This window comes from Carya illinoinensis, chromosome 6 (assembly GCF_018687715.1).
Source record: "Carya illinoinensis cultivar Pawnee chromosome 6, C.illinoinensisPawnee_v1, whole genome shotgun sequence".
In the NCBI taxonomy this organism is placed as follows: Eukaryota; Viridiplantae; Streptophyta; class Magnoliopsida; order Fagales; family Juglandaceae; genus Carya; species Carya illinoinensis.
The window spans coordinates 2,170,732-2,190,327 of NC_056757.1; the positions used below are offsets into that span (position 1 = coordinate 2,170,732).

Consider the following 19,596-nt stretch of genomic DNA (forward strand, 5'->3'; position numbering starts at 1 on the left):
GCGGAGGAAACAGTAAGGCTTTTGATGGGGAGGATATAAGGGGGAGTATGATGAGTGAAGGGCCCAATCCGAAGGGTGGGAAGGAAAGTAAAGAAAGGGACCCAATTGAGAAGGCTTTTTCTATTGAAAGAAAAGGGACATATTATACTCAAGAGAACTGTATAGAGGAGAGTGAGGGTGAGGTGCAAAGGAAATCAAAAGAAAAGCAAGGTGAGGAGGGCCTCTATGAAGTGGAGTTAAGGGAAGAGGCAAGATTGTGCATAATGGGGGAGAGGATTCTGGTAATATAGGTGAGAAGATGGCTTCTGTTGAGGGTCCAACTAAAGGGGTAAGTAGCGAGGAAATAGTGCAGGTGGTTAAAAGAGGGGCTTGGAAGAGGAAAGCTAGGAAAAAAGACAAGAAAGAGGGGGCTGTTAACCAGGCAGTGGTTAAGAAGAGGCTTGGAAAGGAAGATGGAGGTGTTCATGAGGGTGGCAGAGCTGGGAAGAGGGGGAAGTGGTGCAGTGGGACAGAGGAAGGAAGTACTCCAAATGTAGTGGCGGAGGTTGAGATTCAGCCCCGCCAATCAACATGAAAATCTTAAGTTGGAACTGCCGAGGGTTGGGGAACCCTCGGACAGTTCAATATCTCTGCAACATGGCAGAGAAGAATAAACCCAATTTGGTTTTCATTATGGAAACCAAACTTAGTAATAGAAGCTGTGAAGGGTTGAAGAGGAAATTGAAGTGCAAGGCTGTTTTATGGTGGACTCAGTTGGTAAAGGGGGAGGAATGCTTCTCTTATGGAGTGATAACGTGGGGATTGAAGTGGTAAGTTACTCCCAAAGGCATATCAATGCCTGGATTGAAGATAATGAAGCAAAGGAAAATTGGTTGCTCACCTGTTTTTATGGGCATCCTGAAATAGTTAAGAGGAAGGCTACATGGGACTTACTGAAATCATTCAAACCTCAGGAACATAAAGGTTGGTGTATAGTGGGGGATTTTAATGAAATTCTCTATAATGATGAGAAGGTTGGGGGCAGAGCCAGACCTGAAGGGCAAATGGAGTTATTTTGGGAAGTTATTCAGGATGGGAACCTTTTTTATTTAGGATGGCAAGGAGATAAGTACACGTGGAGCAATTTACATGGGGATGAAACTTACACTAAGGAAAGACTTGATAGGGCTGTTGCAAATCTAGCTTGGATAGAGGTCTTTAAGGAAGCATGGGTGGAAGTGATGGTGACTGGTACATCTGACCATAAGCCTTTGCTTATCCATTTAAAAAAAGAAAAGTGTTTGGAAGGTTACATTAAGAAAGCTTCTAAATATGAAGCTAACTGGGCTATGGAGGAGAAGTGTGAAGTGATCCTGAAGAAAGCTTGGCAGTGTGCTGTTTTTTATGGTAACCAGTCTAGCAGAATGATGGAGTTATTAAGTAGAAGTAAAGAGCTTTTCCAGAAATGGAGTAAGCATCTCAGGAAGGCTGGAAAAAAGGAGATAGAAGAGAAAACAAAGCATTTGCACAGATTGCAAACTGAGGAAAATAGTTTTAATGTCCTTGAAGTCAAAAAAGTGAAAGAAGAGCTATGTTTGATGTTAGAAAAAGAGGACCTGAAATGGAGACAGAGAGCAAAAACTAATTGGTACAAGCTTGGAGACAGAAATACAAAGTACTTCCATGCATGTGCTAATCAAAGGCAAAAAAGAAATCAGATAACAGAGGTGGAAAATGACAGTAATATAAGGGTCAGGGGCTTTAATGATATTGAAAAGACATTCAGAGCATATTTTGAAAAAATATTTCAGACAACAAGGTCATCTACAAAAGATATGGAGGAGTGTGTGATGGGTATCGATACAAGGGTTACACATGATACGAATTTGAGCATCTCAAGGGAGTTTACAAAAGTAGAGGTGGAAGAGGCTGTGAAGCAAATGGCACCACTCAAATCACCTGGACCAGACGGCTTTGGAGCTTGTTTTTATCAAAACCATTGGAATATTGTAGCTGATGAAGTTTGCAAGACTGCATTATCAGTACTTAATGGTAACTCTATGGACCCTTTGCTCAATTATACTTATCTTGCCATGATTCCCAAAGTAAAAGAACCCAAAAAAGTTAGTGACTACATACCTATAAGCCTTTGTAATGTAATCTATAAAATTGTCTCAAAAACCATCACAAATAGGTTCAAAAGAGTGCTTAGTGCTATCATATCTCCTACACAAAGTGCTTTTCTACCTGGTAGGATGATTAATGATAATATTATGATTGCCTATGAAATGTTACATACTATGAAAACTAGAAAGAAGGGAAAGGTGGGGAGTATGGCCATTAAGCTTGACATGTCAAAGGCTTATGACCGAGTGGAATGGGATTTTTTGGAGTTTGTAATGAAAAAGATGGGTTTTTGTGATAAATGGGTTAATCTCATTATGAAGTGTGTTAAGTCAGTAAGCTATTCTGTTTTGATCAATGGGAAGGCAGGTTACAAGATCACTCCCACAAGGGGTTTAAGACAGGGTGACCCTTTGTCACCCTATCTCTTCCTCATTTGTGCTGAAGGCCTTAGTGCCATTTTAAACTCTTATGAGAAGCAGAACTTAACAAGGGGAGTGCAAGTGAAAAGGGGAGGGACAAGCATAAATCATCTCCTATTCGCGGATGACTGCATCTTGTTTGGTAGAGCAAAGCTGGAAGAGTGGAGCAGAATCCAAGAGTTGCTGAAAAAGTATGAAAGAGTATCTGGTTAGTTCCTCAACAAAGAGAAGACATCAGTTTTCTTCAGTAGCAACACCAAGACAGAAGATAAGAGAAGAATTCTAGAAGCTGGAAACTTAGTTGTTTGTGAAAATTATGAGAAGTACTTAGGTCTTCCTACCATAGTAGGGAGATCAAAGTACCAGACATTCAGCATCCTGAAAGATAGAGTATGGCAGAAGATAAATAGTTGGAAGAATAACTTCTTGACACTAGCTAGAAAAGAAGTGTTGATCAAGGCAGTTCTTCAATCTATTCCCACTTACACTATGAGTGTGTTTAAGATGCCCAAACGTCTATGTGATGACATTAATGGCATGTTTTCGAAATTTTGGTGGGGCAAGCAGAAAACTGAAGGGGGAATACAATGGAGGAAGTGGGCCAAGATGGGGTTTCATAAAGGAAAAGGTGGATTGGGGTTTAGGGACTTGGAGAGTTTTAATCTAGCTCTCTTAGCAAAGCAAGGATGGAGAATCATCAAGAATCCTGGATCACTTGCAGCAGTGGTTTTCAAGGAAAAATATTTTAGGCACTCAAGTTTTATGGAGGCTAAGCTTGGGTCACAACCATCTCTCATATGGAAAAGTATTTGGTGGGCTAGAGATTTGTTGCAAGAAGGCTTAAGGTGGAAAGTGGGGGATGGAAGCAAGATAAAGATATGGGGTGACAAGTGGTTATCTACCCCTACCTCCTATACTGTCCAGTCACCAATAGGGCTGCTCACTGGTGAATCTCGAGTTGAGGAGCTAATTGACAATCAGCAAAGAATTTGGGATGAAGGAAAAATTAGATCCATATTCTCAGGTGATGAGGTTGAGCAGATTTTAAGCATACCATTGAGCAAAGGTAAGATACAAGATAAACTTATTTGGGGTCCATCAAAGAAGGGTCTGTTTACAGTTAACAGTGCATATTACCTGCAATTGGAAAGACTAAAAAATAGGTAAGGTGGGTCCTCAAAGGAAGAAAAGATTGACAAGTGGTGGAGGAGTATATGGGATTTGGAAGTGCCAAGGGTTGTCAAATTCTTCATGTGGAGGGCAGGGAATGATCTATTACCTACTAAAAAGAACCTTTTCAAAAGGAAAATAGTAGATGAGCAAGGGTGTCCTTTATGTGGTGCAGGAATTGAAACTGTTATGCATGTTCTTTGGGAATGTACAGCTGCAAATGACGTGTGGTCAGATCCTCAAAGCCTGGTTCAAAAATGGAATAGCACAGAACAAGATTTCCTTCATTTGTGGGAAAAATTAATGTTAAGATTGAATAAAAACCAGTTGGAGGAGATGGCAGTAGCTTTTAGAAAGATATGGTTCAGGAGGAATGACTATGTTTTTGATAAAAGGCTTTCATGCCCAACAAGACTCCTTAGAACAGCAAAAGAGTGCCTTGAAGAGTTTCAGCAATCCCAAAGAATCCAGAAGAAGGAAGGTCAGACATCAAGATCTAACTCAATGCAGAAAATCTGGAAAAAACCAGCCCGAGGGATAGTTAAGGTGAATTGGGATGCCTCATTGGATCAAAGAATGAAAAGGATGGGAGTGAGAATCATAGCCAGAGATGAAGAGGGAGAAGCTTTAGTAGCCGTGTGTTACCAAAGACAACATGTACAGAATCCAGCAATAGCAGAGGGTTATGGACTGTGGAAGGCGATGGAGCTATATAATAATCTTAATATTCAGAAGGTCATCTTTGAAGGTGATGCAAAAGCTGTTATTCTAGCAGCTTTGAGTAATGAGGAAGATTTATCAATTGGTGGTTCATTGATTGAAGATATACGGTATGTTCTTGTAAACAGACCAGATTGGTCTATAAAATTTACTTATAGGGAAATGAATAATGTAGCCCATGGTTTAGCCAAGAAGCTTTAAGTTTAGAAGGAAAAAAGGTTTGGATAGAAGAAGTCCCAGCTTGTATTGCAGCTTGCTTGGATAAAGAAAAACAGTGTACTGGTTAAAGTTTTTGTTAATGAAATGATGAGGTTTTACTTTCAAAAATATATATATATGGAAATCAAAGTAAAATAAACTCAAGAAAATTATTTAATTTTGATCATCTATATAAAAATAATAATAATTGAGAAGCTTTAAAGCTAGACTCCATCGAGTAAGAAAAAATTTATTTAAGATCTTAATTGTAACATTATATACTTAATATAACACCAAAATATCTAGATAATTTTACATTAAACTTGATAGACTAACCTACGAAGTATAATAAAATATAGGCTTCTAAAAGATTACTTGATATATAGTTTTATGAAGATTTAAATATTTCATTTCAAAAATAATAATGGATGAATATATAGTTGTAAAACATTGTAGTCATAAATTTGAAACAAATGTTAAGTTGTATATATTTTTAGAATTTTATCTCTGCATTATATAGCAAAATTCCGAGATCTAGTTTTATATTATAAAGTCGTTTTTATGATTTCTCGTAAAATTAAAATGAAAATTTTTATTTGTTATTAATTTACATAAAAATGTTATACGTTAATTGGAAAAGTCAAACCGACCCTTAAAAAAATTTCTGGTTTCAGCGTTCAGCCTCTAGTCGAAGGTGTTCACGAAGGAAATTGCCGATCGAACTGCTAATCGATCAAAGTCAAGTTAGTTAACCGTATTAAGATCAATTGACCCAAGTCGCAAACAATACGCAACCCATGCCCTGCATTGCATTATATATAGCGAAATGTGTCTCTGCCTGCGTACTTGTAGAAACGATCAAAAGTTCTCTATTGAGAGGAATCATGACGCCGGGTGCTTATAAGTTATAACCGCCAAACGTCTGTGGTCGTGATCTTAATTTGTCCGCAGCTAACATAATATTCTTCGTGGTTGCCAAGAAAAAAAAATAACCTGATTCGTGTGGTTGTGTGCATGCGCTGACAACTGTTGGGTCTGTGAAGTTTGGTTCATTCTTTTAGTAGCTCGATTTGATGACCGGATTGACAAGGATTCGTGGCATAATTTTTTTGGTAGAATTTCAATGAGGCAATTGGTCCAGTGCAAAATATTAAATAGAAAGCACCTAGTCAATGAGCAAAGTGTTGACTTGGCAAGTTGGAATGGTGACACGTGTCGTGCATTGTTTGTCCTGCGGATGGAGAAATCTGTCGATGCGTAGACGCCGAGCAAAATCTCTGGGTGGCCCTTGTGTGCCGTACTGCCACTGAGGTTGATCATTGTATTTTTTAGCTCCACAACGGATTTTCTATAAAGGGAGGTTGCTAAAAATATGGAAAAAGGAAAATATGTGGCTGACCGTAGTGGTGGATGTCGAATGTTGTTGCTGGCGGTTGCAACGTATCTGAAGGCGGATGGGATCTGTTTATTCACAAATCGAATGATCTATGCCTTGTCAACTTGATTCTAAAATTTGATTTCAGAACTAGTTGTGATGGACATTAGAAAGCATCGAGCGGGCAATAGGCTCATTGAAAAACAAAATGCTGGAAAATCAAGCAAAAAGTCCACAGAGCACTTGTGACTCTAATGCCATCTAGAAAATAAGTACAAATAAATTTTTGTAATTGAATGAATATTATGAACAGTAAGAATGTCTCTTTATAAGAAAAATTAGGCCTGAAATAAAACAAATACATGCAATACCACTTAGGGTGGTGGCTTAGTAGTCCATGAGGCACTAGGTCCTGAGGTCGAATCCTGCAACGGGAAGCGCTCAGGATTATTGTTGACTCATTAGCTCATAGACCATTGATGCTCTCGTGGGGCAGAGGTCAGGATGTCAGATTATGGCTCAAATCCGACTTGTAGAAAACGCCTCTGAATCTCACCATCTAAGCCTCTCTAGTCTTGCTCCCCACTAGGTTCGGTGCTGCTATAGTCCTGTCCTAGTAGAGAAGCTATCTTTGGTCAACTCCTCTAACCCTTCTTATGAGAAAAAAAAGAAAAATTAAAAATAATAATAATAATGATAATAATACAAAGTAGTATTCTAACAAAATAGCTAGTATTTTATACATGATCGACAGATCAAAGCCCTACGGCCAATACTTTTATAATCTCTGACATTATTAATATATAGTTTGTTTAAAAAGATGAAAGAACGGAAAAGAAAGGAAAAAAAAAAAAAAAAACCCGAGACGTACCCCATGGATGCCAGCCTCTACTTCGTTTCATATATACTTCATGCTCAGTCTCAACCAGCAAGCCAATAGCTATAGCGTGCCACTTGGAGTAAGATCTTTAAATTTTTAATTGGTCGAGGAACTCCGACGTGCATGGCCGACATAGCTAGACATGATTAGAAGTTTACGTACGTTGAGAGAACCTGAAACTAGAGCTAATTTCTACCTGCCTGATCTTTTATTCCTTTTTTTCCCTAACCTTTATTAATTTTTCTCTATTTTTCCACATTTCCGGTACATCTTTGTTGATTTCGCAAGACGTGCATTTCTCTGGCCTATAATTTCAGGTTGCAAATTTTAGCTCTTTTATATATATATATATATATATATATATTGTTGGGAATAGACCGAATAAACAAAAGTAAGTTGAAGTAAATAATAGCATAAGCAACAAAATAAACAACAAGTACACAAAGAACATCAAGATTTAAGTGGTTCAGCTCAATGTGAGCCTATGTCCACCGGTGGGGTCAGTTTCAATGATTTCACTATCAACAAAAGATAGAGTACAAAGTATTGATTACAAAATCCTCTTCCAAAGTGTTCAAACACACTTAGGAATATCACAAGAGGATGCTCTCTGTTTTTCTCTCTCAAATACGCAGCCTCAAAGGTCCAAGTTGCCAAATGAATGTTAAAACATTCATATTTATACTGTAGTGGCGCAAACTGTGTTTTACGATCATTTGTTCGAGCGGAGACTCGAGCGAAGTGTCGAGCGCACGTTAGGGTTGCACTACTGCTCGAGCGGAGCCTCGAGGGGATGTCGAGCAGAACTCCCTGGGTGCATACCGCTTGAGCGGAGACTCAAGCAGGTGTTGAGCAAAGCTCTCTGGATGCATACTGCTCAAGCGGAGCCTCAAGCAGGCGTCGAGCGAAACTCTCTGTTTCCACTTTGCTCGAGTGGAGTGTCAAGCTCAGCTTGCTTGAGCCAGGATTAAGCAACAGTCAAGCCAAGTCCCAAAAAATACATTTTCAACAGGAAATCAAGTCAAACTCAACAAATCTCCACCTTGGCTTCAATTCCGTCAAGTTTGAACAAAAAACCATTAAACAAGAAACCGACCCCCACCAACAAATCACCAAAGGGGAATCACAAACCCTGAACACAACGTCTATCCTTGAAGAACTCAATTTCCACCCAAAAGTCTTCAATACCATAGACGATTTGACCAAATCACAAGCTTGGCCCTAATGAAGAATCAACCTCTTCACACAAAAGACAACGCATCACTAAACAGACTGCTTACTTGAACAACGGCTTCTGAATACACACGGAGGCTAACAACAAATATTCTCTACCAAAGTAAGAACACCTCAAAGTCTGCATGAGCATATCCCAAAGGTGGCTAAACTATCTCCTCTATCTACCAGATGAAACTGTAGACTTGCTCTCACTGTACGCCAATGCCAAAATCAAAATCATACTTAATTTCAATAGCATAATCTAGAGTATCACCTGCACTCTATTGTGAAGCTCTCCCTGCAACTCCACCTTCTTGCTATAAACATGCTCTCCTTTCTTGTGGAAACAAAAACTGAAAAACAAATTGTTAAAAAAAAAAAAAAAAGGTTCACTCAATAGCAAGCTATGTCGACCGCTTCGCCCAAATCTATAGACAAGCCTAGCAAATCAAAAAACATATTACGGACTCTCACAAAAGAGTCTGACTCATTCCCTTCAACTACCCCATTTCTGTGGAGTGGACCCAACTATATGGTATGAACAACGCTCTAGCTTCTTGTCCGTGGATCACTAACCTTCTCAAATGCTTGAACACATCAAACACATCACACAACGAAGATAAACAAATCCAGACTCTTCCTCAAATGGTCATCAACAAATATGAGTACAAACAGGGCACCACATCACACTAGATGTGCAACCAAAAATCATAAAGAAAGGAACTACAGTAAACCTGATTCAGCACTGCTTTATAAGAATACAAGCAAACAAACAAATCAAGCTTTTATGTCTTTTGATCTCACAAAGCAAAAAACTGCCTACTCACAAATGACCATACTCGTTCACCTATATGGCACAATCACATGTGCCATAGACGAGTAATACCTAAATCTGGAACATCTGAAGATGTTTCACCAATCACTGTATTGCCCTGAAGAAAATAAAGACCATCTGTCTTCTTTCCTATCATTACCACCGAAGAGCCCTTGTAGACTCGAATGACTCCACCTCCAACTGAATACTGGTAACCAAAGGAGTCAAGAATGCCCAAAGATATAAGATTTTTCTTCAAAGACAAAATATGTCGAACGTTAGACAAGGTTCTAATGGTTCCATCATATATCTTAATCTTAGTTGAACCAATCCCATCAATATCACAACCCATATAATTCACAACCAAAACGGAATCATCGTTGATTGATTCATAGGTAATGAACCAATCTGTTCTGGAACACATATGGAATGTACAAGCTGAATCCATGACCCACTTGTCACCAAAACAGTCACTAGGGCTGCTGACTGCTAGGACAATATCAGAGTTGTTAGACTGTTCTTCAACGCTAACAACATTGGAGGAACTTTTACTTTCCTCCTTGTTTTTCAATCCGGGACACTCATTCTTGTAATGACCAAACATATGACAGTAGTGACATTTAACATTTTTCTTGTTAAATTTAGATCTACTACTAGAATTACTCCCACCATGATCCGAACCCCTTCCACTAGATCTACCACCAGAGGAATATTTCACAAACAAACTATCGGCTTGATTGTTCGTGCCTTGTATACCCAATTTTGTTCTCAACTCCTTAGAGTTCAAAGCAGATTTTACATCTACCAAGGAGATGGTATCTCTACCATACAACATCGAGTTCACAAAATTTTCAAATAATACTGGCAACGAACACAACACAATTAAGGCTTGATCCTCATCATCAAGCTTAATATCAATATTCCTTAGATCTATAATAGTTTTATTAAATTCATCTAAATGATCAGAAATAGGAGTACCTTCCCTCATCTTGAGAGTGTATAGTCGTTGCCTCAAATACAAACAGTTGGTGAGTGACTTTTTCATATGCAAGCTCTCAAGCATGGACCAAAGGCCGGAAGCGATCTCCTCATCGGCAACCTCCCTCAAAACTCCATCCAATTGTGACAACAAAATGGCACTATGTGCCTTTTCATCTTCTTCTCTTGACGGTGCAAGAGAATCCTCAGATACCTTCCCTTCTAAAACTTTCGACAAGTCTTGTTGTCATAACCATGCCTTCATCTTGATATGCCATAAGCTAAAATTGTTTTGACCGTTGAATTTCTCCACTTCAAACTTTATCATTGCCATGCCCCACGAGTTTGCACAGAGCCTGGCGCTCTAATACCAGTTTCTTGGGAATGGACCGAATAAACAAAGGCTAAGTTAAAGTAAATAATAGCAGAAGTAATAAAATAAATAACAAGCACACAAAGAATACCAAGATTTAAGTGGTTCGGCTCAATGTGAGCCTACGTCCACTGGCGAGGTCGGTTTCAATGATTTCACTATCAACAAAAGATGGAGTACAAAGTATTGATTACAAAATCCTCTTCCAAAGTATTCAAACACACTTAGGAATATCATAAGAGGATACTCTCTGTTTTTCTCTCTCAAATAAGGCAACCTCAAAGGTCCAAGTTGCCAATGAATGTTAAAACATTCATATTTCTACTGTAGCAGCGTGAACTCGAGCGAAGTGTCGAGCGCACATTAGGGTTGCACTACTGCTCAAGCAGAGCCTTGAGCGGATGTCGAGCGAAACTCTATGGGTGCATACCGCTTGAGCGGATGTCGAGCGAAGCTCTCTGGAAGCATACCGCTCGAGTGGAGCCTCAAGCGGGCATCACGTGAAACTCTCTGGAAGCATACTGCTCGAGCGGAGCCTCGAGCGAGCATCAAGTGAAACTCTCTATTTCCACTTCGCTCGAGCGGAGTGTTGAGCTCAGCTTGCTTGAGCCAAGGTCGAGCCACAGTCGAGCCAGAGTCAAGCAAAGGTAAACCAACAATCAAGCCAAGCCCCAAAAAATACATTTTCAGCAGGAAATCAAGCCAAACTCAACATATATACATTTCTTAAATCATGTAAACATTACAAGAACTTATCCAAATCTCTATTTAATCAGCTGCAGCCAAGGGTTAACCAAGAAAAAACTCAGACACACATCTCATGAAACTGACATGATAAAACAGTACGTACATACGATATTGCACGCATTCCCTTCAATATTTACCTTTCAACTTTGGCTAAAGTTGAATCTTCATGAATGAAAGGGCTTTCATCATTGTGTGCATATCCTTCTCCTTTTCATTTTTGAATTATTTCTTTGTGAATGCTGCTTCACTGATTTTGTGATTATAAAATCTCCGGCCCACATTTGATATAGCCTAATATATATGGCATGCGATACAGCTATATATATATTTTATTGGCTGCGCACGGTTTGTACGTCTATTCCTCATTGGTATATATGTATCTTCCATACGTATTTAAAAAAATTAAATTGTTGAGTTTACCTTATTAAGTAAAAAATTTAGTTGTAGAATTAAATCAAAAGAAAGAATTCGGTGATATAAATCATATAAGGTGCAGAAAAATAATGAAATGAAGACTTAAAAAATATACAATGAAGATTTGCGGCAGAAGGCATTGTGCGTGTCTATAGAATGAGAATGAGCTATCTAGCAATTTTGTGTTGTATTATCATTAGGTTAATTCCTTGGTTTGTTGGCGTTTAAGTACTCTATGAATGAGGGAATCGACTTAAATGAAAAACATTTTAAAACATTTTTAGAGGGCAAACATGCATGCATGGTCCAGGTAGAGGTAGGCCCTGTAAAATATGGAAAGACTGGAGAAAATGTTTTGGTTCTCAATACCAAATCAGAGTAATATATTGCAGTATATGTAGACTTTTCTGTTACAGTATATATTGCAGGTACTGGGCTAGAAGAAGCAGTTGGAGTTAATGTGGGAAATGCATCAGCAGGGAGAAGGACAGGCATACGAGCTGCATATGCCGGAGGAGTAGAGATGGCATCCTGAGAGCTGCATGACGAGTAACAATAATTTTAAGAGAGAGGATCAAAGCAGTGGCACCTTTTATGATGATAACCATATCCAAGAAATATACAACGTTTTCTACTATACATTAATTTATGAGCATTGTATGGACGTAGCAAGGGAAAATATAGACAACCAAACATGCGGAAGGAAGTGTAATCTGGTGGTGTTTGAAATAGAAGAAAATAAGGACTTGAATGGTTAAGAGTGAAGGTTGGTAGACTGTTGTTTATATAAACAGCAGTTAGAAATGATTCAACCCAAAATTTGTGAGGTAATTTAGAGTAAGCAAGCATAGAGAGACCCAATGTGGCGATGTTTTCTCTCCACGAGCCCATTTTGTTGAGCTATATTGGGACAACTAGTGCAATGAAAAATGCCATGGTGTTCCAAAAATGTACGAAATTGCTGTAAAGTAAATTCCCCCCCACCATCCGATTGTAACTGTTTAATAGAAGAAGAGAATTGCTTTTCCACCAAAGCTTTGAATTTAATAAATGAAAGAAAAACATCTGATTTATTAAAGAGAGGGTACATCCAAGTATGTCAAGAAAAATCATCTATGTAAATAACATAATAGCGAAATCCACCAATGGAGACAACTGGGGAGCACCACACGTCTGTATGAATAAGTTGAAGAGGAGCAATGGAGACTCGGACAGAAGACTGGAAGGGAAGTTATTTACTCTTGCCTAGTTGACAGGAGGTACAAACTTCAATAGTGTGAGGTGAGCCGACAAGGGGTAGTTTATTGCTGCACACTAGACGAGAGACAATAGAAAATGAAGTATGGCCGAGGCGAGAATGCCATACATTAACAGGAGCTTTGACCCCAAATAGAGTAGTGAGCAAAGACGACTTATTAACTTTATTTTGGTAGATGGGATAGAGGCCATCCTTACTCTGTCCTTGTAGCAGTATGCGACCCGTGTGCTTGTCCTTGACATAAAAGGAAGAATCAGTTAGTATAAAGAAATAAGAATTTTCTTTACAAAATTGATTGATAGATAGAAGATTAGTTGGTGCAAAAGGACAATGAAGAGCACGAGAGAGTCTAAAAGGAGTATGAGAGGTATGTAACGTAAGAGAACCAATATTATGGATAGCCAAACATGTACCATTACCAACAAAAATGTTCTCATTTCCTTTATAAGGTTCATGAAGACTCAGATTCTCAAGATCAGGAGTAAGATGTGCATTAGCACCACTATCTGCAAACCAAGCACCATCATCAGATAAAGAGTTGGACTGTGCAACCATGGCCGCCAATTGAGCTGGTGGATGACACCCTTGATAAGCATAATTCATTCGATGATAACAGTCAAGAGCACGATGACTAGACTTGCCGCAAATTTGACAAGGAGATTTAGGTGCCATAGACAATGTAGGAGATGAGTAGGAGGTGCGGGAAGGCTGTGCGGTAGCAGAGTTGGAGGGTTTTGGAGTAGCAGACTTGCTGGAAGAGTGTTTATATTTCTTATAAAGGAGTGGGAAGGTTGGCAAGAAAGAAATGCCATAGTAGACTCAGGAGCAACTTGCTGTTGTTGATTGTCTAAGAGAAGTTCAAACGAGAGAAGTTCAGCAGTGAAATCAGCAAAGGAAAGGTTGGATTCACGGGTGGCAAAAGAGTAAGAGGTGATGAATGGATTAAAGGAAGGATTAAGACCACCAATGATGTATTAAACAAGATCATCATCGTCAACTGGACGACCAGTAGCAACAAGTTGAGCGGCCAAAGACTTGGCAAATTGAAAAAATCAGTGCAAGATTTAGACCCTTGATGAAGAGTCTAAAGTTGTCCTTTTAGTTGAGTGATGCGGGAGCAAGAATGAGAAGCAAATTTGAGTTTGAGAGCAAGCCAAACCTCATGAGAAGTATGGAGACCATACAGGGTAGACAAAACAAATTCAGACAAAGAGGCATTAAGACAACTCAAGATGAATTGATTCTTTTTAACCCAAAAAGAGTAAGCAGGATTAACATCTGATTCAGAAGACAGAAGCTTTGGAGGGCACGGATTAGAACCATCAACGATGCCCATCAAGTCATAGCTGCAAAGAACAGGAATAGTAAGCAATAACCAACTAAGATAATTGGTACCATCAAGCTTAATAGTCCCAAGTTGAGCAACATTAGGAAAGGGGAATTGAGTAGAAGCAGAAGAAGTGGCCATAAGGATAAGGAAAATAGGCGTTAGCGTATGGCTTAACTGATACCATGTAAAATATGGAAAGGCTGGAGAAAATGTTTTGGTTCTCAATACCAAAACAGAGTAATATATTGCAGTAAATATAGACTTTTCTGTTACAGTAATGTTATCTAGATTTACAATTCAAACTAGATTTACAATTTAAACTAGTAACGTGCTAACTATATATAATATTTGAATTTGAATTATGCTTGATATCCTCCTGATGTTGTGGATAATCTTTGATAACTGAATGATCGGGCTTGCATGCTGAGTCAGGAGAGGTAAGTCTAACAGGCCCTGGCATAAGACCCCGTGCACCATCCCTCTCTTTATTTGTATTTGTAATTAATTCAAGAGAGAGAATTCGATGATATAAATCATATAAGGTGAAGAAAAATACAATGAAATGAAGACTTAAAAGTCTACACGACACAATGTCTCACAAAGCGTGAGAGCATATTAGAGAGCCGTTTAATATATATAGTCAATGTACAAATGTATGTAAGGAAATTAAAGGTTGTAGTCTAATGTTACAATTGAAGAATAATCGGGAAGGAGATAGAAATTAGTTCTCTATTTCCATATTGGTATTGTAGCCGTTGAGTGTTGTTTCCATGTATGGCTTGTAGCTATTGGTGTGATCTGCTGTCTTAGGTCTTTGTAAGGCTGAGGCTGAGTTGGCTTAGTTTCCATGTATGGCTTTGTAGCCGTTGGTGTGATTTACTGATTATCTTCAATAGTCCCCCATAAACTGGGCCGAGGTATAAGGCCAAGTTTGGTTCATAAAGAGTGAAGTGTCGGACATCCAAGAGGCTTGGTGAAAATATTAGCAAGTTGAGATGATGCTGGAATGTGTCAGGTATGGAGGAGACCTAAAGCAGCATGTTCTCGTATGAAATGATAATCGATTTCGATATGTTTGCTGCGTGCATGAAAAACATGATTGGCAGTCATATATAATGCACTGAGGTTGTCACAAAAAAGAATTGGCGCTGAAGGGAGAGTAACACCAAGATCTCATAGTAGAAATGAAATCCAAGTAAGTTCTACAGTGGTGCTAGCCATTGCACGATATTCTGCTTCAAATCTAGACTGGAATACTGTATTTTGTTACTTAGCAGACCAGGAAATGAAGTTACTTCCTAAGAATATGCAATAGCCTATGGTGGAGCGACGAGTAAGAGGACAACTTGCCCAATTTGCATCAAAAAATGCATAGAGGTTTAGTGTAGAATGGGAACTAAAATTAAGACTTGTATTAAGAGTACCATGCAAATAACAAAGGATACACTTTACCATTTTGTAATGAGCCATACTAGGAGAATGCAAAAATTGAGATACATAATTAACACTAAATGCCAAATCAGGGCGAGTAGGAGTGAGATATTGAAGTGCTCCAACAATGCTTCGATAGTGAGCCGGATCAGGAAAAGGGACATCACTTGTGAGTTCTTTAGTTTTCGGCATCATAGGTGTACCCATTGGTTTACAATCTTTCATTTGAGCACGATATAAAATCTCAAGCACATACTTAGCCTAAGATAATGTACGACCATCTGAATTGCGGGTCACTTGAACTCCCAAAACATAATGCAAAGGACCAAGATCTTTCATTGCAAATTGTTGCCCAAGAGCATGAATAAAAGTATTAAGGTGTGTGGGGTCGGAACCCGTCAGAATTATATCATCGACATAAAGTAGTAAGTAAATTGTGCTTAGAGATGAAATATAAATAAAAAGAGATGGGTCAGCAGAACTACAAGTAAAACCATAAGCAATTAAAAAATTACTAAATTTATCAAACCAAGCACGAGGTGCTTGTTTTAACCCATATAATGCTTTATTTAATTTGCACACATGGGAGGAAAGAGTTGGATAGATATAACCTGGAGGTTGTTCCATAAACAGGTCATCTTGAAGATCACCATGGAGAAAAGCATTCTTGACATCGAGTTGACGAATATCCCAATTATGAACAAGAGCAAGGCTGAGTACAATCCCTATGGTGCATGGTTTTATGATAGGAGAGAATGTCTCGGTGTAATTAATGCCATTAATTTGGTGGAATCCCTTGGTTACAAGCCGAGCTTTAAGTCAATCTAAGGAACCATCCGCCTTGATTTTTGTTTTGAAGACCCACTTGCATCCAATAACATCCATATGTGGTTAGTGAGGGACAAGAGTCCAAGTGTTGTTAGCATGAAGAGCCTGAATTTCCTCTTGCATTGTGTTGGTCCAACTGGCATGTTTAAGAGCGGAACAGATTGTTTTGGGTTCCTTGGGAAGTTCAATTAAAGAGTGATAGTGGGCATACCTAGGATTAGGTTTGCAGATCCCAACTTGAGATTGGGTTACCATGGGGTGAGTAGGAGGGGGTGAGTTGGGCGAATGAGTAGGTGAGGGAGTAGGATTTGGTGTAGGAATGGGAAGCGCCTCTGGCATAGGGGGCAAGGGTGGAATAGGTATAGGGTCAATCTCTTATAATGTGGGGATAGGTGGTGATAGTGGTACCTACATAGGGGAAGCACTAGAACCATCCATAGGATTATAATTAAAATTGTTAGTGGAATGCCAATCAATAAAGGTAGATAAAATTTGATCGTCAGGGGAGGGAAGATGAAGATTTCCAGGTTGTTTGTAAGGAAAAGATGACTCATCAAAAACAACATGTCGTGAAATGAATGTTTGACGAAAGGTAGGATGATAATATTTATAACCTTGATGTTTGTCATTGTAGCCCATAAAAATACGAGGGAGGGTTTTGGGTTCAAATTTGTTTTGTTCAGTATCCCAAGTATAGGGATAGCATTTTGAGCCAAAAATCCGAAGTGAGGTATAGTCAGGGTCATGGCCATAGAGGAGAAAAAAACGGAGATTGAAGTTCCAAAGTAGTAAAGGGAAGACAATTTATTAAAAAGACAGCAGTTGAAAAAGGTTCGACCCAAAAACGTTTAGGAACTCCACTTTGAAAAGTAAGGTCATACCAAGTTCACGAATGGTACGATGCCGTCGTTCAACTAAACCATTTTGTTCATGAGTATGAGGGCATGAATAGTGATGGATAATGCCTTGGTTTTGAAAAGGCATATTTAGTTGATGGTTAGTGAATTCACCACCGCCATCAGTTTGAAAAACTTTAATTTTTTTGTTAAATTGTCTTTCAATTAATTTTTCAAATAAGAGAAATGCATTAAAAAAAATCAGATTTCTTTCGTATAGGAATAAACCACATATACTTAGTGAAGGTATCGACAAAATATGCATAATATTGAAATTTACCAACAGATAAAATTGGAGCGGGTCCCCATAAATCACAGCAAATTTTATCAAATACATGAAAATCATTATGAGAAAATTGTAAAATGGGAAGTTTGCTCATTTTTCCTACTTGACAACTCTCACAAATAGAGTTGGTTTTATTTTTTCCAATAACTGAAATAACACATTTAGAATGTAAAACTTGAAGAGTGGAAGCTTGAGGATGTCCCGACTGTTGATGCCACACTTCCTCAGAAACAGTGTGAAAGCGGTTTGAGGAGTGTGTCTCAAACGGTGGAGACAACACATATAAATTACCCTTCCATTGGCCGTTTAGTAATGTGCGGTTGGTCGCCCTTTCCTTAATAGAAAAACCAACACCAGAAAAGTCACAATTATAAGGATAATCAGAGGTTAATTGATTGATGGATAATAAATTTTTTGCTAAGTCGGGAACAAGTAAAACATCTTTCAATTTAATGAATGAGTTACTAGATTGAATAAAGGTGTCACCAATATGAGTTATTGTGTGGATACTATCATCACCAGTTAGGACAACATCATGACCAAGATATTGATGTAAATTCGAAAGCATACCTGAATTACCTGTCATGTGGGCAGAAGCACCTGTATCAACTATTCACTCGACATCCTAAATATTATTTTCAAGTGTCAAGGCAGCCAATTCTTGTGGTATATCATCAAGTGGGAGAGCATGATCAAACCGGTGCCAACATTTAATTGCAATATGTCCTTGCTTCCCGCATATTTGACAGGTTGGGATACGAGTGTTGTCCCTATTATTGTCATGGCCAAGGCGTGTATTTTGAGTAGGAAAGGATTTTGGCCCACTGGGCTGAGAATTCAGACATGCCACCTGTGTGGCTTGGGAGAAAACACGTCCACAAGAGGACCATGATTTGCCTTTGCCTCTGCCTTGACTTGTTGATTGACCATAAAATGCAGTAACCTGCACATGAAACACAGTCTGTTGAGCCGTGTACATCTCATGCAGCTGGCTCCTTGTTTTGAAACCTTGTAGTAGCGGCACCACCTCATAGTAAGCAGGCATCAGAGGTTTGAGCATGGTGGTGGTGAAGGGCTCATACTTGGGGCCGAGGCCATTGAAGAGGGAAAAAACTTTTGAGTTTATCACTCACGGGTCGTCCGATTGTTGCAAGATTACCACACACAAATTTAAAATTTTTGAGATGTACCTGAAGGGAAACCAATTCCTCCTTCCGCATGTATGTTAATTGTTAGGTAAGTTGGAACTCCCTTTCTTGGGAATCCTGAGCATAAGCTTCTTGAAGAGCATGCCACACTTGATAGGTGGTGTCGAGCCCAACAACCAATCCAAGGGACTCTTCAGACAGAGTACCGATGATCCATCCACGAAGTAACCTATCTTCCTTCCACCATTGGAGGTAAGTAGAACTAATTTGTGGTTGTGTGGTGTTTTTTGGGTCTTCAATGGGCGCATATTGAGGTGGAGGGACAAAGTTGGTAAGATGGTTCATGAGGTCTTGGCTTTCAGCCCAGGCCACAACCTGTTCTCACCATAGGGGATAATTTTCCTGATTCAACCGTAGAGTGACAAAATTATTCACAGAAAGTGAAATAGCTGCCATGGGAGTAAGACTCTCTTGCTCTCACAAGGCTCTGATTACCATAAAGACAATCAAACATAAACCGTTTGACACAATGTCTCACAAAGCGTGAGAGCATATTAGAGAGCCGTTTAATATATATAGCCAATGTACAAATGTATGTAAGGAAATTAAAGGCTGTAGTCTAACATTACAATTGAAGAATAATCAAGAATGAGATAGAAATTAGTTCTCTGTTTCCATATTGGTATTATAGCCATTGAGTGTTGTTTCCATGTATGGCTTGTAGCCATTGGTGTGATCTACTGTCTTGGGTCTTTGTAAGGCTAAGGCTGAGTTGGCTTAGTTTCCTTGTATGGCTTTGTAGCCGTTGGTGTGATTTACTGATTATCTTCGATACTCCCTCCATATGCATGACTGTAAAGGTTGCCCATGAATTGTCAATTAATGTACCAGTTGATCTCTAGCTCCAATGTATAGCTAGTATCAGAAAAACAAGTTACTGAATTGTCAACGTACTACGTCTAATTTCAGAACAAACAAGCTGTAGCGCCTAGAAATCATGTCGTCGAAGG

At 38.9% G+C, this 19,596-nt stretch overlaps 1 protein-coding gene across 1 annotated transcript; it reads left to right on the forward strand.

Annotated features, from left to right (window-relative positions):
- Positions 1-3,014: 3,014 nt before the first annotated feature.
- Positions 3,015-4,616, forward strand: LOC122313663. Its single transcript, XM_043128839.1, has 2 exons — positions 3,015-3,591; positions 3,871-4,616. Exons 1-2 carry the CDS (start codon positions 3,015-3,017, stop codon positions 4,614-4,616), a joined length of 1,323 nt encoding a protein of 440 aa, XP_042984773.1.
- Positions 4,617-19,596: the final 14,980 nt, after the last annotated feature.

Excerpts from the sequence above, each read along its gene's own strand:
- LOC122313663 (XM_043128839.1), top strand. The coding sequence starts at position 3,015 with ATGAGTGTGTTTAAGATGCCCAAACGTCTATGTGATGACATTAATGGC. Across the intron at positions 3,592-3,870 it reads AAGCATACCATTGAGCAAAG|GAATTGAAACTGTTATGCAT; the intron begins GTAAGATACAAG and ends TATGTGGTGCAG.